Source organism: Aphelocoma coerulescens (assembly GCF_041296385.1).
Source record: "Aphelocoma coerulescens isolate FSJ_1873_10779 chromosome Z unlocalized genomic scaffold, UR_Acoe_1.0 ChrZ, whole genome shotgun sequence".
Lineage (NCBI taxonomy): Eukaryota > Metazoa > Chordata > Aves > Passeriformes > Corvidae > Aphelocoma > Aphelocoma coerulescens.
The window spans coordinates 37,374,576-37,400,029 of NW_027184085.1; the positions used below are offsets into that span (position 1 = coordinate 37,374,576).

Consider the following 25,454-nt stretch of genomic DNA (forward strand, 5'->3'; position numbering starts at 1 on the left):
AGTAATCAGACCTACTTCAAATAGCAGATAGGCTTACTAATCTTAGCAGCTTTCCCCTGGCAACTATACTGGATTACTTTTGCTGAAAGACCACATTTGATTCATGTAGAAATCACAGATTAAGGTGAAATCTCCTCTGGTGCAGAGCAGAACTGCAGAATAGGAGAACAACTCTGATCTGGAGTATGGGCGCCTAAAAAGACTTCAGAAGAGCAAGTTAATATTCTCCATTCATCTCTTGGACTTTTATCTTCATGACAGCTAGAAGTCAAAGAATAACTACACGTATAGTAGATGGAAAAGATTACTCCAATTTTTAAGAGGTAAACATTTTGAGGTCTTCAAAGAAAGCTGCTGCAACCACTTTATGAAAATATTTAAATCATGACTTACTGTCTGATATTTGAAGCTGTCTTACATAAATTGTGGCCCAACAATTCTTAGAGCCCTTAGGTGACCTGGATCTCATCTTTGTTTACTTTATTAATTCCAGTAGCAGCCATTCTTCCCTAGTTCTGCTGGGCAGGCAATTGCCCTTAATTGCAAAAGATGCCTTCCATTATGCAGATTCCATGGTTTCTATTTCCCAATCCCATAATATAAACACCAGTAGATAAGCAAGAAAACACAAGCTGAAATATTACCAATACTGAGAATACCCAGATATTTCTCCACTTCACACCTCAACTGCTAATGCTGTTAATCATCTAACTTTAGACAGTGAATACAACAAAGAACTATTTGTACAGATAAACTCCAAAGTGATAGTAACATGAGATACCCAAAGGAAACAGAAATGATTCCTACTGTGCCCATTTATGTTTTGAAATCTGGGAGTAATTAATGTGGTACTAGGTCCTCAGATACTACAGAGTCATTATAAAGCAGGGGCAATACAAAACACCACAGCTATTCATGTGGTTCCAACAATATAAATAGTATCTTTTGAACACTGAACTTGCTACTATAATTCATGTATGTGCTCATTATTTTACTCATAAAAACTCCTGTATGCAGTCAGATCTTGGCAATGCATATTTACACTGATTTGCAAGGACTGCCTAATGACAGAACTCATGCAGAGGATTAGGCTTTCAATTCCTAAAAAAATCTTGCTTGCTACTATTTAGGGAACATAGTACTACTACACACTGTGGCAGCTAATACCAAGCAGATACCTGGGCTGCAAACACAAAGTTGGTATGAGCGGAAGACAATGGTAGAGCAGTCGTTACAGGAAAGACTTCAGAACCCACTTCTTTTAAATTAGCTAATGACTTGGGTCTTTCAAGGCATGCTGTAGGACCTTTTTTCCAAATATTTAAGGCAGGTTTGAAGAGGCATAAGAAAAGCATAGCGAAACATTAACTAGTATTGTGAAAAGTACTATTCTTTTTAATTTGTGAAACAAATCTTGTCACAAACAGGCGTTTTCCGGCCGGTGCGCAGTAAGAGCATTTACTCTAAGCAAAGAAGCAATAACAAATCTTAGCAGTTGTGCTATTCATAGACAACAGTCAGGCTTAACTTTTGAAAGAGATGGAGACATTCAGCAAGAATATTATCAAGGGACAATCTAACTTAGTACCTAAAGCTAATGAGAATATATTACATAATATAGCTATTAGCCAAATCAAAGACAGGCACCAGTTTACTAAAAACATTACTCATTGACTTGAAGACCTTTATTAAGAGCTAGTATCTCATCTTACTTGCTGAAGGAAAGTTGGAAGTTGTTGTCTCATTTGTTCCTGAAGTTGAGGATTTCCAACAAATAAAGGATTATTCAACATCATCTATAGGACAAAAATATTTAACTTCAAAGATCAAGCAGTAAAAACTACTGGAGGTTTTAAAACAACTACTGATAATACAGCAATAGTCTATGAAAATTACCTCACAGAATAATAATCATCTACTCCTTCGGCCAAAACTTTCTGGGGGTGTTTTTCTTTTTTTTCAGTTTGTTTTGCTTTTGCTTGGTTGGGGTTTTTTATCTTGTAAATGAATGAATTTCCAGATACAAATGAGATAGTCTTGCCAAGTATTACAAGAAAGTCCTTTTCTGTTCAGCCTCCACTACAAATCTAAGTAACAGCTTTGCTGTAAATATCACCCGAAGTCAAGGATTTCCAAGTGAGTATTTAACACAGAAAAGATAGTATTTTTTCAATCTCAGTTCAAAATTTGACTTTCATTATTACCGCTTTAAATAAAATTTGAAAGCACTTCTACAACACCATTCATAAAACAGCATCTCCATTTCTACAGTGAGCACAGGTTACAAACAAGAAGTTAAAACCAGAGTCATTCTAGATACAGCACCAGGTCTCCTCCCTTCATTTCTCCCAGACTAGTGGGGGTATTTATTTACTGTTAGCTCTACCTTAATTTATAATCAAAGCATTTGTTTTTGTCTAACTGTTTCTTATGCTGGATCACAAGTTTAGGGCTGTACAAAAGATACACAACCCCACAAGTTATTTTAGAAGCATGTCAGGCATGATATCCAACTACAAATTTAAGAAACTCACAACAACAAATTGTTAAATGTAAGCAGGTAATAATTTCAGTGAGTTAGGAATTAACATTAAAAACTGGCCCATTCGCCACAGGCAATTGTTGAGCTTTTGGGTTTTCTCTTTTTTTACTTTAATACACACAATATATTACTATACCAAATGCAATTTACCTGTACTGCAAGATCAGGATTCTGGCTTAATGACTGCATCATGCTTCTCATGTAGGGTGCAGACAACATATTCTGCATAAGTTGTGGGTTTTCTGTTATCTGCTGTAATAAGCTCTGCATTCCTGGTGTGTTGAACATACCAGCTTAAAGAAAAGTTAAAGGGCACTTTAGTAAATATCCTGACTACCATCAGAGAAAGTAGATTATCTAAACCCAGAATATAGCCACTTGGTTTTCATGAGTTTAAGACACTGAAATATACCTCAATGTGGTTCTGCTGACACATTTACCCTGTAAGTTAAGACAGACATTGTATCCAACACGTACTCCCATCCAAGTACCCACATTATTAGCTGTTTTCCCATTTGCCTTAGAACAGAAAAAATACTACAGTTCATCTACAGATTCATTACCTTTGTTACTTTAAGGCAGTATACAAGTATTATTATCACTCCAATTATTTTTCATATTTTTTTTTACTACAGAGGACTTCGATAATAGTAAAACATTCTACAAAAGTAAACAGCAATAAAAACTGAATCAAAAACTCTCTTCCTAATGAAAGAATCCTTTCAGCAAGGTTCCAAGTATGTGCAAATATATACAGTTGCAGTAACAAATGTACCTCCAAGTCCAGGTCCCAAATTTGGTCCAGTTGAGCTCTGTCCCGTAGTGCCAGAAGTGCTATTTTCAGCATTACTGCTGCTACTGCTCTCGCCACTAGTGCCGGTATTTGTTGTGGAAGTCTGTGAGCTGGACTGAGGAGCCCATGGATTTGGCAAAGGATCTCTATTTTCTGTACGAGACGGCTGATTGTCCCCTCCTGCTGATGCATTGCTTACTAAAGAAGCAAATGGGTTACCTCCAAACTAGAGAAAGGAGAGGAAACACATATCATCTACAAATTTCTAAATGATACATGCCAATAAAGGTTTATGGCTCTTAATTAAGTTATACTCAGCATTCTACAGTAATTAAATACAAATGTTGCAAAAAGACACCAACACTGAGAGATACTAGGACCCCCACAAAAAATTAAATCACGTTTCTTTTTGAAAGTAGAGTTGCTACTACATTGTATTTTGATCACAGTAATTCTGACTCTAAAGTCTTCTATTCTTCTTACCTTCAGTTAAAAGTTACTAAACACACACTTAAAAGGATTTTACTGGAGGTCCAAATCTTAGGGCAATGAACTAAAGGAATTAAAAATTAAGTAATAAACAAATGTATTAACTTTAAAATAGCTTCTCATCACACAAAGTGATAGCTATATTTCTTCAGGCTCAGAATAACATAGGATTTTTAAAGCTCTTTCCTCTCAAGAGTAAAAGGTTGCATAGCAACTTCAAGTTTCAAGAAGTGTTTTGTCAAGTAAACATCTGGAAATTTAAATTATTTAAATTATTTTATTTTAAAAAGTAAGTATTTACTTTCCATGCCATTTGTAATCTTTTCTCACCTGCTCCTGTGCTGCATTCAATATTGGCTCCTGAATGTCTGTGTACATACGCCGCAAGGCATTGTATCCCCCTGGTATACTTTCAAGGTTGCTCAAGGCTCGGTCCTGGTTTCGCATCATTTCCTGCATCATTGCAGGGTTTCTAGCAAGTTCTAGTGTCTAGAGAAGTGGAACGTTTAATCTGTATTAATAAGAAATCCATTCTAAAGTGAAAACGTCAGCATTTGGCAGTATCTCAGTCATCCCTGTCTAACCCAGTTAAAAATTATGATTAAAGCTGAATCAACCTGTCAGCTTAGCATGAGTCAACACAATTTGGTATTTAGCCAGCATTCTACCACAACTGATTGGGTCAGGAAGACTGGCTAAATAGACAAAAACCTCTGAACAAGCTATTCTTTTCTTTCTTCATCTTTTCCACACAACATACTCTTACCATTTCTAACATTACTATAGCCAGCACACCATAGCATGAAATTTAAAATAAATACATACAATTTCAAAAGCACCTATTAATCTCTTTGGGTTTTAATACATTTTGCCACACAGTGTATCTTATATATCTTTTAATTTTAAAAACTTTTAGAAGTACCCACGGTGAGACACAATGAAAATATGTAGTATCTTGGAGAATTACCACTTATGGTAGAATTGCTGGCTAGACAACAGGTTTCAAGGGCAGATAGGCACATCCAATTCTAGTCTCAGAAGACATGACTACACAGTATTCAATGACTTTCAAAACCACTCTGCAGATTTTCTGAATTATCAGTCTATTTTGGACATTAACAACTAGAAATGTACACCCTGTCTGTCTATGGCAACATTTTATGGATTATGAATAAGACTAAATACTTCAAGAATGTTTACACGCTCCACTAAGCATGTCCAATTCCTGCTCTGTTGTTTATTGTAACAGAAGAATCACAAGTCATGAACTAGTAGATCTTTCTACATACCTGTCTCATTATATCTGGATTATTCAGCATGTGACTGATTTCTGGATTTCTCTGTATCAGTTGCTGCATTTGAGGGTTAGCCATAATTAACTGCCTCATCAGGTCAGGATTTGAAAGCATGCTCTGAACAAATGGATTTTCCATTATCTGAACCATCATTTCCGGGTTGGACATAAGTTGCCGTTGCATCTGACTTTGCAGCTCTGAGAAGTTTGAAGTATTTAAGCCCAGGCTACTCAGGCCTGCCAAACCTCCAAGGCCACCTTTAAGAGAATGAAAAAAATATGACTGGTTTTACTTCCAGTCACATCCAGATTCTTTCTAAATACAAAATACTTGAGCATATCTCATACTTCAAAATAACAAAAAGGAATGGAAAGTCCCATCTTTGCAAGGCTGTTAACAGCTTGCTTCCTTAAATAACAAGATACATAACTAAAAATCCAACAAACTTTATTCTTAAATAAAATTTGTTATAATTCTAACAATTTTTCTTCTTGTTTTCCAAAGCCAAGATACAAGAGATGTTTGAGTTTGGAGGCTTTAGGTCCATGTCCTACCCACTCCAGCAACACTTAACACTTGCATTTGTAATAATCATTTATCTCTCTCCTCTTGGTTAGACTATAATCAAGAGTTATGAGTTATATTCCCCATTCTAATTAAAAGCAGAGTTTCTCTTGGTAGTAGTGCACCAAGAGCTAATTATGTTTTGAATTCTTGTGCTTTGCCAAATCCAAATAAAAAATTTCAGAAGGTATTAGACAGACCAAAGAACCACTTAAACCTAAGAAATCATCTACTTACTATAACCGGCTTTTCCAATTCTATCTCTTCCCCACTCCCAAATGCAAAAAAAAAGGACTAAAAAGAATGAAACAAAACCCCACCACAACTATGAAAATAGGTTATAATTTTTAAGTCAATAGACTGCAGTCTCTTCATTCATGAAAGCGAAGACTCATAATACTATCAGACTTGAAACCTGAGAAATTCTTAATTGTAAGATTAGCAGCAACTTTGTTGCTTTTACTGCAGATCTTGGCTTCATGTTACAGGTCCAACTTCTGTGATTCATCTATATTCAATTACAGGAACTCAGATACACTTTTAAGAAGCACAAGGACACTGGAAGGAATTTCATTATTTGTGCCAAAATACAACATCAGTAGCACCTTACCACTGAAGGTGAAACAGTACAAACCTGAAGTGGGTGGTGAAACACTGGCACAGTTTATCCAGGGAGGCGATGGAGGCCCCACCTCTGGAAACATTCAAGGTCAGGTTGGATGGGGCTCTGAGCAGCCTAATCTAGTTAAAGATGTCCCAGCCAATTGCAGAGAGGTTGGACTAGATCACCTTTAAAGGTATCCCTTCTAACCCAAACTGTTTTTTGATTCTATATAAAACTAACAAAACAACTTCCCTCTGGTAACTGAGTAATCAGAAACCTATCTGTAATAAGTTTTTAGGCTGGTGTTTTTGTTTGGGTTTTGTTTTTAAAGTTCTGTCTACATTGTAATAAAGCTTTGGGGACAATTACCTGAATCCAAGAGAAGATACCCACCATGCTACCTAACAAATATTCTTACCCAAGCCAAAAGGGTTACTATTTGTTGAAGCCGGTGTTGAGGTACTACTGCTTGATGTTGATGTGGTAGCAGTACTCCCAGTCGTGTTTGCCTGTTGAGCTGTGTGGTCTTGTGATCTAAAAAAGCAATTTTAAAACTTTATAGAGTGTAACAAGTTATTTTAAGTAGTGTCATTAAATGTAGGAACAGTACTATACTTGAGAATCTTAAAATACATTTTGATTCTTGGTCAAAACCCAGTTATCTCCAGATGGCTTCCTATAATAAATCTTTCTCAGATCCCTGTCATGTCACTGGAGTTTCAAATAGTAAAAAAACATATGGGTATCACTGCAGCCATTACCACCTTCTCATCCTACCCCGTGATGCCTGCCAATGAATTGTTTTCTCTGTCCTTATCTTGCTTTAAGGATGCATGCTTTATTTCACTATACTCACATACTACTGATAACATGCCCACGCCTTGAAGAAATAAAGCCTAACGAATTTAATGCGAAATTTATTTCATGCCACATCTCTACTAGGATGCTTTACTGAACGTGAAATTCAGTTAATGTCACGTTTTATTAGACGACAAATATCAGACTCTCAATAACCTTTAAGACTTCAAGAACAGGGTGATAATGAAATTACATGAAGCTAAAGCCAGCATAATTTAGCACAGGCACTAAAGCATGCCCTGCTTGTAAAATCACCACACCCTTCTACTGCAGGCAGAAACACAGATGTTGTCATGTAGTAAAAGAGATCAAGGAACTGAGCTTGAACAAAGCTAACATGGCCTCTCTGTTCTAAAGAAAAGAGACTACTTTGAAATCCAAATCAGTTCTCCACTGTGGTTCAACAATCAATAAATGCCTGTATTTGCAGTACTACAGAATAAAATAACTTTTAAAACTAAGAATTCAGACTTCACAAAAAGATTTGAGAATTTGACAGTACACTAGACTTCATACTTCAGTTCACCTTGGAGGACCTTTCCCCCTTAACAAAACTCTGCACTTGCCCCATTCAAGCAAACATCAGAAAAAAAAAACCCAACCATACGAAAAAAAAATCAGAAAGATGCCTTAAATGCAGCGATTTTCCTGAGGTTTCTAAGAGTTCTTTAACTTCATTAACAGCAACTGCAAACTTTGAACACAAGATGACTATAATTAGCCAAGCAGCTGTAACTTGAATGAGGAAGATTATAGACTGTATACTGATTGTGACTCTCCCACTAGAGTTATTTGATTTTCTTTCATCTAGAAAACACACACATATTTCCTCTGTAAGCAAAAGAAAAATAACAAGCATATAATCCTATTTGTATTTTCAACTGAGAAACTATTTTGAGAAGCAACTATGCTGCTTCATGTAATAAATATGAAAGGTTCTGCAAAGTGTAACAGAAAAGTAGATGACACTGAAACTTGCAGTTCAACTTGTAGCTCCCATGGAAATTGGATATTCTCTGAAGAAAATGGTTGGTGTGAGTGTCAACCCTGTTAGCCTCCAGTCTTTCAATGATATTCCTGTCAAGTGCACATCATCTTTTATACCCATTTTGCCATTGCATTTCTGCCCAGCACTTGTGAACAAACGATACGTGTTGACCTAGAACTCTATTCAGAAATTCAATGTTATCTTCACTGCCTATGGCTAATCACTCACTGCTACTCTGACATCGGTTACAAGATTTCACTGAAAGTCTGTAGCATTCAGAAAATATAGCACAGTAAAAAAAGTGATCTTTTTTTAACAAGGATTGGCTAGGGTATACGAAGACTCCTATTCTGAAGTTACACATCTAACATAGCTTAGAAGGGAAAAGATCATCTTCAGATCCAGTTTTGAAAAATAACTTTTATTTATTCAGATACATAGCAGCAACAGTAACAGCAACAGTCAACAGAAAAGTAAATGGCATAGCGTAAAGTAGTTTTGAACGAGTCAATCTTGATACTCATGGCCAAAAATCAGCACTTTCCAGACACTGGCAGGGTCTAAATCTTGTCTTTTGGGACAAGCATAAAATATAGATATTTTAGCAAGAATACTACTGAGATATTTCAGGACAATACTATCCTTTCTCAGAGGTGATTCTCATTATGCTGGCAACTCTCTCTAGCAGGTTTTAGCATGTTTTTAGTCTATTCAAGCAAAGCTAGTGGGTGAAAACTTTAATGTATACTTTGAGGACAGCACAGGTACATGCAAAGGATCTGTCGTTTTTCATTCATACTTTGTTTTCTCAGACATGATTAAAACATTCTGCAGATAATAGAAAGATACTCTTCTAAAATTATTCAAAAAAAGCAGGCCAGAGTGAAGACATGGAGTGTAATTCTGGTAAGACGGATGCAGGAACACCAAAAATTCCCCAAAAGCCGCAAATGTGGCATTTGTGCTCCTGGGGGTTCCTCTGTCCAGAGGCAAAGTGCAAGAAGGTCCAAGAGGCTGGCAATGGTATTTCAGTATGTATAGCTATAGTAGGTCCAAACTATAAACTCTCTGAAGACTCTGCAAGTCAAAAGCATCCTGCTAACACTATTCTTGAAGCCTCTCTGCCACACTCAAGACTGCATGCAAAAAAAGCAACAAAAAATAGCAACAGCAGAATACTCACTCAGATGCACAGAACTGCAGTATTACCTAATACTGTATTCAAGACTGGCATGGCTTGTATCAGCCTAAATTTCAGGTGGAGGAGGCACAGGGCAGGAAAGAGAGACCTCTGACAGTACAAACATGTATTTTGACTCCAGGACAGAGAACACAATCCTTTCAGGGCATGAATATGGAACAGAAGATATCAATTTCAAAAGGTACCTACATTTAATGCTAACGCTACTAATTTCAACAAGAATTTTTATTTAATGCTAATGTTACTAGCTAGCCTTTTTGTCTTGGTAAGGCCTTGAAAGGGAAGGCCTATTTCTGTTCTCTCCTACACTCCATGCTCTTCAACATCTGACATTTTCACATCAGAGGAGATCCTCACCACAAACAAGAAAGACCTAAGTAGAACAGGAGCCAAAACCACTTTCAAGCTAAAATAATGAGCATGTTATTGACTAATAACAAACTGCATTCGAGGGATCTATTACTCTACTTGTTGGAAGGATTTTTGGGCACTTCACAGGAAGTGCCCATGACACAGCTAACTGATACATCATTCTAATGCTTCTTTGCCAAAGGAAAAAACAACAAAAACAACCCATACATTAAAATCCAAAGTCTGTTTAGGCAGATAAATTCATTAAACCAAAGCAGTTCTCAAAAATTTTCTTTCCTTGTTTGACCAAAACAGAGTGTTTACTACTGCATTGCTAAAACAAGGAAAGAAACTCACTGCAGAAAAAAAAAAGAGAAAGAAAAGATTCACTGCAAGTTTTCATGTGTGAAAAGAAAATCTGCATAACATATATTAATGGAGAGTAAGAGATGGTTATCTAACAACTATGAAGCCAAAACAGCTGGAACTAAAAAAAAAAAAAAAAAAAAAAAAAGTTAAATAACAAAAAACCAACCAACCAAACAAAAAACCCAAACAAACAAAAAAAACCCCCATGTATTTCAAAACATGAACCATATTAAAATACAGGATAAATGAAAAAAACACTGTAATTTTATAATTTCACTGCTATCCTGCACCAGCTGTAACTAAGGAACTGATTAAGGTGATTTAGTCAAATCTAGTTTGCCAGCAGAAAGCTATTAAAAATGCAGAGTACTTTTACTTCTTGAGAGGCAAACAGAAGACCACTCGTCATTAAGGTTACCTGTTTTGTGTTTTGATAACCAGGTGAACAGTGAGTCCATCATGAATTCCATGCTGAGTCAAAGTATCTTGATCTTTTAAAATTTTTCCAGCAAATATCAACACAAGCTGATCAGTGTGGGACTTGAAACGCTTAGAGATTTCTTCTTTGAACTAAACAAAAAAATTAATATACATTTATGTAATTAAATACTGAACTGTAATTTTTAGAAATCATTTAAAAACAATCTATTTTTTACATTTGCTGTATTACCTCACTTGTACTGCATATTCTGTATTTCACAAACTAGAAATAGTTTTGTTTTCTTAACTTTTTTTTGTCCATAGGAAGACAGAAATATTTCTTTGTCATACAGAAAAGGAAATCAGAAGAATTTCACATCTAGATCACTAGTTATGTAAGTCGTGACAACAAAAATCTGATTTCGCTTGACGACTATTGTGACTTCAATCAGGCATGCATCCATGACATAAATACATACTAGTATACATAGTACTTAAACACACCCATATGTATACACATGGCAAAGTATGCATATAATAGCAAGTACACACATACAAATACGCACACCACTGAAGCCATCCATTGCTGAAGGAGTGATGACGCAATGTCACAAAGAGGATAAATCTGTCTAGACTTTTGCTGGAACTACCTAACTAGAAGATAGTATCCTCTCTTCTTTGATATATTTTTGCTGCCTTCCTTCCATGTGTCAAAACCAGCATTCCTTTCCACACAGGCATAAGTTATACCTTAGGTGGCTCTGCTCTGTCATTCAATGCACAACATAGCTACATGAAATGCATTTGCAGCCCAGGACAGAGTGAATAAACACATTTTTCATTCCACTGGGAAATCATTCCCTCATTAAAGCACTTGAACATGGAAGTCCACTCTATATCAACTTGCTTTCCAAATCAAAAATAACCAAGGTATGCTTTCAGTGACTTCTAATAGAAATTTATTACTCTCTGGAAAAATGCTCTCATTGAAAGCAGAATATTTACAAAATTTAAAAAGAAAGATGTCCAAGAAAAATGGTAAGAAATTACTTGGTTATAAGAATGCCAGATAAATTTGTTCAACAAGACCTGTCAGCAGGCTAAGCATTTTTAAAATCCCAGGTAGTTAGAAAGTCCTTCAGAAGTTCATTGTGTTTAAAACTTTAAAATTAAGTTGACCATAATACTTTAAAAAGCATTCCAAACATCTAACAGAATTCTCACTCCATATAGGAGAATAAAATATTAATATTGCAACTAGTCATTAATAATTAGGCAGGACTAAAGAGTAAAATTCCAATGTATTATGCTTTGAAGGTTAGTTTCTAATTGAAAGGTTTTATAGCACAGGAAGAGAAAAATACACAGGGCTTAAAAAAAGAGAGAGTCCAAGAGACAAGAGTGATTAAATCTCTGTGTTTGTACAGGAGGTTGCCCTTGGTTAGTTAAAAGTCTGCTCACACCGAGCTAAGTTTTGGTTGTTGCAGAAATAACTTATAAATCAGCCTTTATACTGGCAATATTTAGACTTACAAGTATTCCAGAAAGTCACTCAGGCCACTCCTTCCCCAAGTGTGTTACTTACCTGAATTATTTCTCTCACGTTTATCTAGTCTGTTCTCTGAGTTCCCCAGCAACTTTTTTCCAAGAAACCTGTTCCAGTGTTTCACTACCAGATGTCTTCACTGTCCTTCACACAATGGACAACACAGATTGTTCTCTTTTGAACAAGGGACTGCAGTAAGGCTGACCTTTCCTTGATGGTTCTTTTCTAATCCAATCCTTCCCACCCCCCTTTGGATTTTCAAACCCAATTACTCTGTTCTATAAGTGTGGGAATCAATACTGGCCAAAATATTTCACACCAGCTCATCTACACTTAGTGGAAGATAAACCCCCCACCCTGCAAGCTATATTCCAATTTTAAGAAAAAGTGAGAAATTAATGTGAGAAAACATTCATGTAAGAGTACTGACTTATTAATAGCTATAAACTCTAGACATTTTGTAGAATCCCAGAAGAGGTTAATGTGTACACCTCGAACACTGATACCTGGATTGCCATGTAGCCAACCAAAGAGTGTTGGTAATAAGAGACAAGAATTTTTGGTAATAACCAAGGAATTTTGATAATAATATGCTGTGGGAGAGAACAAGATGTGGCTGGTGAAGGTGACCATACAGAAGTAGGGCAGTACTTTTCTGGGACAAACATCTTTGCTGCAGCTTGTGGAGATAAGTACAACACAGAACAGTGCAAGCACAGGAATGCAACCAAGAAGTGGGCATGGACTGTAGGGAGGGATGAAAAACGCCCAAGATCCCCAAAGCCCTCCAACCCATTTCCAGAAAGGTCTGAAAGAACAGACTGTGCATGATAACTAATTTGCATAGAAAGTCAGAAAGTTATATCCAAGTCAGGGAATGCCCATCTAAAAAAAAAAGTATCCTTACAAAGCCCAGTCACATGCACACTCCCAGGACCCTGAACTCCTCATCAGCTGGATTGATGCTGGAGCCAGGACTGGTGATCTCTTTTATTCTCTTCTTTTCCTTTTTTCCTTTCTTTCTTCCCTTCTCTCTCACCTCTTTATATAAAACCCACTGCCATATGCTTATATAGTAGGTCATTTAACATACCAATTTAACTTGCCAGGTGTGTAATCTACAAATAAAATTTTCTGAGTTTTTGTGGACCGTCTGACTTTTGTCACTCTTTTCTGTGATGTCACACCCTGAAGGGGAAAGAAGCACCTACAAATCTTGAGCATGGAATGTTGCACCGTGTTCTGCTGAGCAACTGCTCAGGCAGTTGCTTCCTATCCTGTATTCTTATGATTAATTACTCTTAATATGCAAAGTAATGCAAAACCAGCAGAAATACTTAGAATGCAGGACAAAGCTAATGCATCAGAATAAAGGACAACCATACTGTGGCAAATGAAAGACTGTCTACCTAAACTCACTTATTACCATATTTTCCACAATATGCTGTGACAGTGAGATCCACAAGTTAATTTTCATGAGAAGGCTTATGTCGTAGTATAAACAATATTCATGGAATCATAGAATATCTCAAGTTGGAATGGAACCATAAGGATCATCGAGTTCAACTCCCTGCTTTTCACAGGACTACCTGAAACTGAACCACTGTCCGCAGGCTCCTTGAACTCTGACAGGCTTGATGCCATGACCACTTCGCAAAGGAGTCTATTCCAGTGACCACCCATCCTCCCAGTGAAGAATCCTTCCCTAAAGTCCAATCTGAACCTGATGCAGCTTCATTCCACTTCCTTGTCTCCAGCTGCTGCTCACCAGAGGGAGGAGACTGGCTGCTCTCCCTCTGCTGCCCCAGCTGGAGGAAGCTGTAGGCTGCCACGCAAAAACAACACTACAGCAGGACATGAATGCAACCATCAGTGTACCAGGACCACAAAATAACCTCTACAACAACATCTGTGAATAATCCAAATGCACACTAGACCTACTTCCAGTCACAATAATAAAACTATTGAGAATAATAAGCCAGTTTTTGGCTGAGACATATTTACATAAAAAGCCTAGTCAAGATGCAATGAAAGTGTTATGTCTCTTCCTCAGCTTCACTGTCATTCAATATGACATTGGGACCCCTGAAATGACAAAGTGTAAGCAGGACCAAGCCCTCTGATAATTCATTCAGAGAAGACCATCACATAAAACCTGTATTACCATGGAAGACCATTTACAAATGATGTTGTTTGCAAAGTGTTAACTGTCAAAAACACCTTAAATAACAGATTAGCTTCGTATTTTGCAGAGGAAGAGAATCATCTACACATACGGAAAACAGAATCCTAAAATCACTCTGGAAAAGGAAGGTAAAGATCATCTAGTTCCAACTCCTCTGCCAAGGTCAGGGACACCTTTCCCTGGATCAGATTACTCAAAGCCAGTCTGGCTTTTTGAATGCTTCCAGTGATGGGGCATCCACAACTTCCCTGGGCAACCTGTTCCAATGTCCTCACAGGAAGAATTTCTTCCTAATATGGAAGAGGGTAAAGTCATTACCTTTTTATGATCACTCCATGCCCTTGTAAAAAGTCTCTCACAATCTTTCATGTAGGCCTCTTTTGGCCACTGAAAGGTTGCTATGATGTCTCCCTGGAGCCTTCTCTTCTCCACGATGAACAGAAGTCTCTCAGCCTGTCTTTATAAGACATGAGCCCCAGCCCTCTGATCATCTTGGTGGCCTCCTCCTGACTCACTCCAACAGGTCCATGTCCTCCTGTGCTGGGGACCTCAGAGCTGGATGCAGCACTCCAGGCGGAGTCTCACCAGAAGAGAGAAGCACAATGCCCTCCCTCACCCTGCTGGCCACGATGCTTTGAAAGCAGCCTGGGATACAATCAGCTTTCCGGGCTGCGAGTGCACATTGCTGGGTCATGTCCAGCCTTTAATCCACCAGCACCCCCAAATCCTTCTCCTCAGGGCTGCTCTTGATCCACTCTATCTGTATTTGTACTTGGGATTGCCCCAACCCAAGTGTAGGATCTTGCACTTGGCCTTGTTGAACTTCCTGAGGCACATGAGTCCATCTCTCAAGCTTGTCAAGGATGGCATCCCTTCCCGCCAGTACCTCATTCACACCACACAGACTGGTGTTGTTGAGGTGCACTCAATCCCACTGTCTGTGTCACTGACAAAGATGTTAAACAATGCTTGTCCCTGCACCAATCCCTGAGGACACCACTCGTCACTGGTCTCCACTTGGACAATGAGCCGTTCACTGCAACACTTTAAATTCCTTATTCACCGAGTAGTCCATTTGTCAAAACCATCTCTCCAGTTTAGAGACAAGCCACAGGGCACAGTGTCAAACACTCTACATATGTGCAGGTAGATGATGTCACTCACTTTTCCCTCATCCACCACAACTGCAACCCCATCACAGGCAATCACCAAATTTGTCCTTAGTGAAGCTGTGTTGGCTGTCACAATTCATGTCCTTACCTTCCATGTTCCTTAGCACAATTTCCAGGAGGTTCTGTTCCATGATCCTGCCAGGCACTGAGGTAAGACTGACCAGCCTGTAGTTCCCTGGTTCTTCTCAATTTCCCTTCCCAAAAAGACATGGATGTTCTGTTTCACCTCTTCCAGTCTTTGGGAACTTCCATGGGGTACTGTCACAACTTCTCAAATATGATGGCTAGTGGCTTAGCTACTTCCTTGCCCAGTTCCCTCAGGGGCCATGGAAGTATCTCATCAGATCCCATGGAACTGTGCACCTTCAGGTTCCTTAAAGGGTCTTAAACATGATCTTCTACAGAGGATGGTTCTTCATTCTCCCAATCCCTGCTTTCACCTGGGTAGTGTGGCTGGAGCACTTGCCAGTGAAGGGAACAGGCTGGATATCAGTCAGTGGGTGCTGAGCCACTGTACTGTGCATCATTTGTTTCTCTTGAGTTTTACTCCTCTATCCCTCTCATTCATTACCATTATTGTTGTTATTATTATTGTTGTTGTTTTAAATATTAAACTGTTCTTATATCAACTTTTTTACTTTTTTCTTCTGATTCTCTTCCCCATTTCACTAGGCAGGAGAGACGTGAGAAAGCAGTTGCACGATACTTAATTGCTGGCTGAGGTTAAACCACGACAGATTATGATGATGGAAATTAATGCATATTTAGGCAGTTCTAAAAAATTTGATTTTGGTGTTGTTAGGTCTTCAGTTTGCACAACATAACTAAATAATGGCATCAGTAAATTACAGTTAAAATACTTCGTCCACAAGGAAAATCAAAAGCAGAAGGAGTTCAGTGTTGCTGGCTGGAAATGATGAGCATTTCTGTCCAATTCTCCTACTTCAGTGACTCATCTTTTTAATTAACATGTAACAATCCAAGCAACAACATCAGCTCATTTGCTTTTTGTTCTAAAATACAAGTTTTACTTCACTGTAATAATACTATGCCTTGTCGTATTACAAAGGTGTTCAGTCATATCTGTGCATAGGAAAAGACTCAAAAGTTGTAAAAATAATGTTTCAACTTACTTGACACCTCATGTCAAGTCACCTAGTGGAAACTAGTTCATTGTACTCCTCTAGTAACTGAATACAGTAAAAATAATGTAAAATCATGTAAATTTTTTACATGATTATTAGAAAAATATGTGGACAGAAACACATTGGGAATCAGACTAAAACACAGGACTAATGTCTAGACAGAGGCCTGGTTTTCCTAGGGAGAAAAGTAAAAAGCATTCTTAACCAGAGTGAGTTAATTCAAGGTTACATTCTCCTCAAAGCATGACAGCTTGTAGATTTGACATGAATTAGAACAAATCTAAAGCTCATCTTGTTGAAGCACTTTGCCCAAATTGCCATTTTACCTCAAGTTAACCAGTCTACATAAACTTTTTTTTTTGCTTTGAAATACAGGAGCAGTATAACTTTTCATATTGAGACCACTCATTGGCTTTTCAGCAGCACATCAGCACTTCTTGTTTATACCCTCAATTCCATGCCAAATACCCTTATCTTCATAGCACCTTTAAGATAATCACCATTAACAAAACTTGCCTTTTTTTGTTCTATGTTAAGACACATAGAAAAAAACCTAAACAACTCTCTGTGAAGCACACTAGGACTTTTACTACACCTGCTCAACTTGATTGCCTCTAAAGTTTTTTGCAAGGTATGGGTGGACACTGTACAGTGTTGATGTCCAGTGCTGAACACATGCATACTGGTACTTGAGCTAGCCAAAGTAAACACTTTGTCACCAAACAAAGCAAGTATCTGAATACACATGAAGTAGAACAGCTGACTAAACTAGGTACTATTTTGCACTGTCACTTTGCAGAGCAGATCCATAATTTAAACATTAACCTATTAACATCTGACAAGCTGGCCTTGGAAGAACCTGCTAAAGAGTTATTCCAGGCAAAGTAAAAGTATTAACGTTCAAACTGGCCTTTGACATGTTACCACCATATATAATGATTCAAAAGCTTCTGCTGACTCCTTTTATGACATCAAAACCAGCAACTGTAATAGTCTTACTCAAAAGACAAGATGTTGTGAAAAAGTAATAAAAAGAAGAAAACAAAAAAATTAAAAAATACTTTCCTAAAAATCTCTCAACCTCAGCTTAGTAAATCATATTTAAAAATTAAATTACATTAACAACCTGGAAGAGTTCTTGGGCAATTAACATCCAAGTCCCATTGAAAGTAACAGAACACCGGCCCCTAAAAACTTCAACTACTTTGAAAATATTAGGCTACAGTTTTACCTAAGTGACTGTAAAAAAAAAGCAAGTTTGCTGACTCTCCCCACATGAAACCTTGTTTCGAACACAATAGAGGATGACATGGAAGCAAACATTTGTACATAGAGGGCTGAACTACAGTTTTCATTCTCAGCAGTCCCTCAAACAGTTCTACTACAAAGAAAAATTTTGAAACAGCATTACCTTGTTCGGCACCACTGTTTCAAAACACACTCATAATATTAAACTTTCAACTGTCTTTCCTAACAACACACGCAGTTAACCATATTGACCGCACTCCAGTTTGTCTTACATCCACATTGAGCAGTCTCAGAAGCAAACTTTTGATGAGCTCCAGCTTTCTTTTATACAACAGAATTAATGGTTACAGGTCGTCTTGACCCAAGAAGTAAGGAACCAAACACACAGCCATATATAATCGCTGATAGCTGTGGTTTCCTTTTGTGGTGAATCATGACCTGGTCATCTAATGACTGACTTACAGTGAATCAGTAAAAACAAGGTTTCATTGCACAACTCTAGGACATTATACAGGAAGGAAGACAAGAATTCATCATTTCAAGCAGGAATACAAGCACTTTTGGCCCACAGCAGATAAAGCATAGCTAGAAAGAACACAAAAATAAGTCTATGTAAGAGCATTCTGTCTTTCATGTCTCAATGGACTTACTATCTTCTGGTGGCTTTGCCAATGACCCATGCTAGTTTCACAATAAAATTATTTCCTCAGATGTCTGCACCAAAACCAAGCTCACAAAAAAAAAGCACACTTGAAAACACAAAGTCAGATTCTTGATGAGTTTACATGGCTAGCAGCCCATAAAGGGCAAACAGCAGCAGTGCATAGTAGTGTAAAGGGCTCAGGACTCAAGTTCTAGCCATTTCTATTCCTTCCAGGGATCCTTCACCAAGCCCCTCCACTTCTCCAAGCTTTTGTCTGAAGAAGCAATACTTCTCCATAAAAGCACTTGGCAATCTACTCTCTCCCTGTTTGTTATGTACATGATTGCTGGCAAAGCAATGCAAACTGAAAACTCCTTCATTTAGAAAAACCCTTGTCCTGGCTCAGGCCAGGACAGTGTTAATTTTTGTAGTACCCAGGAGGGGGCATGGCCAGGACCCAGAGGTTATACTATACCACCTCTTGTCATTGCCAGCAGCTGGGGAAAAGGAATCTCTTCCAGGGAGAAGGGATTCCTTCTGGTTAAGAAAACATGGTGGAGGAAAATATCCGGTATTGTCTGTCATCAAGGGGATTCTTTCCGTGTGAATCATTCATTTTCTTGCAACCTCTATCATTAGAATTGTTGCTGTTAATATTTGTTTTCTGATCTCATTGCTGTTTGCAGTAAATTGTTCTTATCTCAACCTGTGATCTTGACCTTTTATGCTTCAAACTCTCCTCTCCAGCATGCCTTGGGTTGACTGACCACTTACAAAGAGTGAAAAGAGAAAAAGCATTGTAAGTTAGAGGAAACTAAGATTCAACTCAACCCACTGAGGTTTTTGTGCTGCACAAAAATAGAAAATGCTTCAACTCCTCTCTTTTATTGTTATTTTCATCTTGAAAACTCTCAACTGTATTATACAACTCTTAACTAATTTATACAACATTCAATGTTATTTAACAAACAAATAAAGCCCTGGCTCAGAAGGGAGAGGGAAGGGAAAACATGGCAGAGAGAGAAAGTGGCAGTGTAGTTTGGAGAGTCTCGGCGGGGTTACTGAGTTAGGGAGTAACATTCCTAAAAAACACCACCACTGTTTAGCAACAACCAAAATCGGTGTGTTACCAAGATTATTCTTGCACTGAATACAAAACACAGCACCATATCAACTACTAAAAAAATTAGCTCTGTCCCAGTCAAAACCAGAACACCACATCACCATATATTCCAAATTATTCAGATTTTACCCTATCTTTACTCCCAGAAAATTACCATTTTTACAGAGCTAAGGTTTATAGTCACTAGATTGAAACATTGATTGGTTTTAAAAATCCTTACACAACACCTCTACCACAGCTAATTATTCATTAAGGTCTTCTGTGCTGTCACCAATTTTTGAACTGAACACAGGACAATTTTTTAAAACTGTGTGACACCCCTGACTGAGGGTGAGGGGCAAACTCCCAGGAGAAATGCAGGCCCTACCCAACATGGATAAAGTTTAAAGAAAAGAATTTGAAGATATATATTAATGTCTTTTATGCAGAAAAGTATCTACACAGAAGACACTTTACTACTCAAACAGGTTTTCTTATATTACTCTGTCTACCAGTCATTTATCAGCAAACACTTGTGGAGTACTATGGTCAGATAACTGATACCTTTGAGTTACATCTAAGCCAATAGTCACGAAAGTCAATACACTTTTACTTCAGAAGGTTCTTCTATCAAATAACCACCTACCGTTGCTCTAAAACAATTTTGAATTCACTAAATGAGGAGGAAAAAAACCCCACCTTAAGAAATATGTATAATCAGAGTATATCACAAGGCAGACTCCATAAAGAATCACACAGATGTGTTACAATGCACTGAGATGATGGAAAACCTAACACTAAATACTTCGTGTATTCAAGTGCCTTGAGACAACTGAAGAACAACAGAAACCTAAATTGCAATCATGGAAATGAAGAACAGACTGGATTCCATTATACAGTTTCAACTTATCTTGTTTGTACCATTCAGTAGTCCCTGGATTACAGATAAACAGTGAGACAGAATTGGATCATGGTAAAAGAATTGTTCTTATAAAGTTTCTTGTAAAGTAAAACATTACATAAAATATTAACAGCATATGCAAGCCAGGAAAGATGCTCCACTACAAAATTACCCAATGTTTTAACAATTTAACATTTACACCTGTGTGATCTTGACAAAGCAGAAGACTACCAATTTGGGATTGCAAGAACCAGGCACAAATATGAAACCCTGGATTTATGATTTTAAAGTTTCAATCACAAACTGTACTGAAATTATAATCAAAAAATACGGCTTTAAAGATCCCCACTTAACAAAAATCAGAGTCTCAACACAGAGAATACAATTACACTTATAATTAAGTAGCTCAGAGGTTTTATCTGTAGTTTAGTCTAGTACAGAAAGCACATCTGTGTTCACCTACTTTAAAAGCATACTAGAAGCTGTTAAACATGCTGTTACTGAAAACTGTATTCCATACTGAAGAGAAATTCTATTTAAAGGTTGAACCTAAATAAAAATGGGGGGAAACCCCCTAAACCTGCAAAAGGATCTAATCTGTTTTCTGTGGAACTAAACTCAATTTCACTAACTTTTCCAGATGGGCATTCCTCTGAAATTTTTATATAATCAAAGGACTGACAACCATTCTCCGCAAGAACTTCAAGTTTCCGAAATTATTAGCATAGATTTACTATATCCACTCTTTTGTTGGCCCAGAAGTTAGTAACACACAGCTAGGCATGTTACTCTGTTTCAGAATTGTAATGTTCACAGAATGGACAACTCAGTATCTTTCTGTGTGCTACACACCCACGGACACTAACTCCGAACCAGTTACAATAAACTCGTGAATACTTCAAATGTCAACACAGGGCACTAAAACAGCCCCATGAAGCACCAGCAAGCTTTAACTCTTCCAAAACTCCCTCATTCTAAATGATGAAGGTAAAAAACTGTTTTTCCATGTAACCAGTTCCAACACCTTAATAATCAAACAATTCAAGTCATTCACTAAGACATGAAGGCATGAGTCGTTCCTAAAATGAGCATACTTTTTCTTTGTATACAGGCTTTACCAAAACACATTAAGCCAACTCTGCTAAGCAAGAAATTGCAAACATTGTATTGCCACAAACTCAGAAAATAATTGAAAGGAAAAAAAACATAAGACAAGAGACAAACAGTTTTACTGAGCTGGAGTATCAGCACTGTCAGGGTCAGCTAAAATCAACAAGTTTATAGGTATTCATCTTTACCCACCACAGATTCATTAAGTCTCTGCACTGAGCAAAACCAGTATCATATCCAGTCAAGAATGCAAATATTTGGTACTTGTGCTAATACCAAGCCAACTGTGCTCAGCACAATCATATAGTTTTCAGAGAATGAGAGACAGATGGACAGCAGTTGCAATCAACTGACCTCCCAGAGTGGCTTTGTACTTAGTTTATTTTCCATACCAACCTGCATACTCACTGTTCTAGCTGCACAACACAGGATCACAGTTGCACAGTAACAATCTATTCTGCTGAAGTCTTCCAATACAAGAAAAATCTTGACAGAAAAGTTGCAGACCTGATTTATATTAATGGAGCAACATAAAACATAATTTGTGTAGCCCTAAATTTGGCCCTGGTGACACGAAGTATTTTCCTAGAAAATCTAGGTTCATGTTCTGGCAGTATTCTGAAATGATTGTAAACAAATAACTCAATTCACTAAGTTCTAATGTTAGCTACAGAAATACACTGAGGGCGTTTCTTTTGCTGGGTTTTTGGGGTTTTTTTTTTTAGCCTACAAGTTACTGGCCCACCTATCTCAACTGTACAAACCACTTGCTGATTCCAGATACATGTGAACAGATGTGCAACTTGTCTGGTATTTGAGATTAACCTATTTTCAAGGCTGGCTCTAGAAACATTACACCTACTGTTGATGCTTATTATCATCAACAGCTCATTTTTGCAGTTTAAGAGAAACAGCCAATATTAGTCACACTACAGGGACAGCGCATTTTTTAGTGCTGTTACACTGCCTGGAACTTCAACCAAATGGTCAACCCACCAGGCAATCTTACTTCACAGGAATACAACTGCAGATCTAATCTTTTAACAACAGTTTCAAGAGAGACAACACTCGGACTTTAAGATATCTGTGGACAACAAAGACATTTGAAGTAGTGTGCTCTGGTAATTCCCTAAACTTGCATGACTGCTTTCAGTAAAAATTCGTGCTCCTGCTAGGTTGTACAACTGTTTCAGTTTATGACAACTGTTTATTTGAACACCTAGCAGCTCCACCAGTATTCAAATCTGGAACAAACCTGTTGAAGTCAAATACATTACAAAATTCACAGCTAAAGTAAAACTGCTTAAAATTTACGAAGGACCCTAACTAATGGCTGACTGCTTTTCAGGACAAACACAATCCTAAGGCTAGATTCCGTTTATGAATCCCTCTTTTGAAATATCCAAACAAAATAAAAGCCCCAAAACTGCAAAGACTTTTACAAAAACTGCATTGATGCTGCTCACAAATCTATGGAGAACAGAGAAGTGAAAAGCACCCCTTTCAGACTGAGATTGCTGGGAAAGCAGTGGACAACATTAAAAAGCAAACACAGTCATTTTACTTTCGGGAGAAATGCCTAGATCAAGCTTGCAGAGCGAGTACTGCACACAATACTGCAGCTGCCAAAAGACTGGAGAAGACAAGAGAGCAGACTCAATGCACTGGCAGCTGGAGAAAACCTCAGTGAAACTCGGGTCAGGGACATTTCTAGCCCGCATGCTGATGCACAAAAAAAAACAAAAAACCAACCCCCCCCCCCAAAAAAAAACAACAAAAAAACCCAACCCAAACTGAATGTAGACTAGATGTAAGGATAAAAAAATTGAAAGAAATATTTGCACTTTCTCTATTCACAGCAACTAGGTGAAACAAAAATCTGACGATCTAGCTGAAGTGCTAGCACTACATTTGAAATCTCGGAGCCTTTACTTCATCTTTCGTATCCTTAACCAAACAGTGTCCTTCAGCTCACACATAAGGAATGATGTAAAGTTCTGTATCTAGACATTAGTGGTGCTTTCAGACATGTAACCTTTTTTTGATGAGGTCTGCAATACCAATGACACCAAAAAAAATTGTGGAATAGCATGAAGTTGCCACATTTAGAACCATTTCAAGGAGAAAACTGGGAAATCCTATGGAAAATGAAGGAGGTTCTGAATCTAGCAATGTCTACATCCTTTACAAGCAGGAGACTCTGGATTTTTATATTTTGATAGCACCTTTTCTATGATTTGTTGCTTTCTAACCAAAATAAATTAAGTTCTAGTCAATACTTGCACAGCAAACCTTCTACAAAACCAGAAGAGACTGGCAGGAAACAATGTCGATGAATCAGCAGGTGTCACTAGTCTGAGACAGACACAGCTGGGGCACAGCCTTTCACAGGAATGCCCAAAATCCCTAATAACTTGGTTCTCTGACAGTAGTGCCATGCTAAGTACTAGATCCATAACTACCACATTTAAGTACAGCAGACTGTAGACTGTACACACACACAGTACAAGGCTATGACTTCCCCAAGTTGGAGGCCTACTTGCTGTTTATAAAGACAGTGTTAGATCAAAATAACCACTGGAAATACAGAGATCCAAGCAACTGCATATGTCTTCTACAGTCATGTTAGCCAGCCAGTGAGACAGCTGCTACCAAAACCAGTCAGCTCGACAGGACAACTTACAGTTAGAAAATGAGAAAAGAGAAGGCTTTGGGATGGCCTAACTGTGGCCTTCCAGTACCTGAAGGGAACTTGCAGGAAAGATGAGGCAAGGCTGTTTACAAGAACGTGTACTGACAGGACAAGGGGAAATGGCTTCAAACTGAGAGTAGGTTTAGATTAGCAATTACGAAAAAATTCTTTACTGTGGGGGTGGTGAGGCACTGGAACAGACTGCACAGAGAAGCTGAGGATGGCCCATCCCTGGAAGTGTTCAAAGCCAGGCTGGATGGGGCTCTGAGCAACCTGGTCTAGCTGAAGGTGTCCCTGCCTACGACAGGGGAACTGGAACTGGATGATTTTCAGCGTCTCCTTCCAACCCAAACCATTCTATGATTCAATGACTTCATGAACGAGCTATATCCACCTTCCGAGCCGGCCCTCTGCAGAGCAAGAGAGACAGAAGTCGGTGAGGAGGGTACGAGGCGGCACACTTCTCCACTACCCCTGCTAGCCTCAGATGGCATCAGTCCTCTCCTGGGCCGGGATCGGTGCTGGTGCTCGCCCAACAGCGGCCGGCGCGACCCGGGCCAGCAGAAGCTGCTTTGTCACCGGGAAGGGCCCTCGCCCCGCGCCGCCGGAGGCGGGAGCCGCAGGCTGGCACTCCCCTCCCGGACGGCGCTCCGCTCGGCCCCGGCCCCAACGCGGCCCCGCCGGCCCCCTCAGCCTGCTCCGCCGCCCCTCACCTGACGGATGCTGCTGGTCTCGGAAACGGCGAACTCCTCCTTCTCCTTGGGAGTCTTCACCGTGACTTTGATGATCCGCGGCTCGGCGGTACTGGCGGAGTCGCGGGTGGGGGAGCCCGGGGGACCCCCCGCGGGCCCCTCCGCTCGGTCTGACATTGCCGTGTGCGGACGGGACGGGACGGGGCGGGGCGGGGCGGGGCGGGGCGGGGCGGGGCAGGGCAGGGCAGGGCAGGGCAGGGCAGGGCAGGGCAGGGCAGGGGGCCTTGCCGGCGGCTCCCGGCGGTTGCAGCCGAGCGCTCGCGCCGCGCCCGCGACACCGGAAACAGCCCGGCCCGGCCGCCGCGCGCCGTGATGACGCAGCTCAACAGGGAAGTTGCTAGAAAGGGGCACCGCCCGTGCGCGCGCCCGGCAGCGCGCGCGCCCCCGAGGGGCTGAGGCTGCCCGCGGGGACTCGTCCCGAGCCGCGTGACTCAAGCAGAGCCTCCTCCTCGGCTTCTTTAGCTTTAGGCTGTCACATCCCTGC

The 25,454-nt window shown here is 39.1% G+C and overlaps 1 protein-coding gene across 4 annotated transcripts in view; it reads right to left on the minus strand.

Moving 5' to 3' along the window:
* Positions 1-25,119, minus strand: part of UBQLN1 (ubiquilin 1) — a 29,397-nt gene extending 4,278 nt beyond the window's left edge. For 2 of the 4 annotated variants that reach the window (XM_069000985.1, XM_069000984.1), the window contains exons 1-8: positions 24,932-25,119; positions 10,473-10,624; positions 6,706-6,821; positions 5,114-5,376; positions 4,155-4,313; positions 3,318-3,561; positions 2,693-2,835; positions 1,713-1,796 (exon numbers count right to left, since the gene is read on the minus strand). In XM_069000985.1, the coding sequence (XP_068857086.1) occupies positions 1,713-1,796; positions 2,693-2,835; positions 3,318-3,561; positions 4,155-4,313; positions 5,114-5,376; positions 6,706-6,821; positions 10,473-10,624; positions 24,932-25,087 (1,317 nt within the window). In that variant the 5' untranslated portion in view covers positions 25,088-25,119. The remainder of the gene's footprint in view (positions 1-1,712; positions 1,797-2,692; positions 2,836-3,317; positions 3,562-4,154; positions 4,314-5,113; positions 5,377-6,705; positions 6,822-10,472; positions 10,625-24,931) is intronic. The other 2 variants (XM_069000987.1, XM_069000986.1) reach the window with 1 other exon arrangement.
* Between the last annotated feature and the right edge of the window lie 335 nt (positions 25,120-25,454).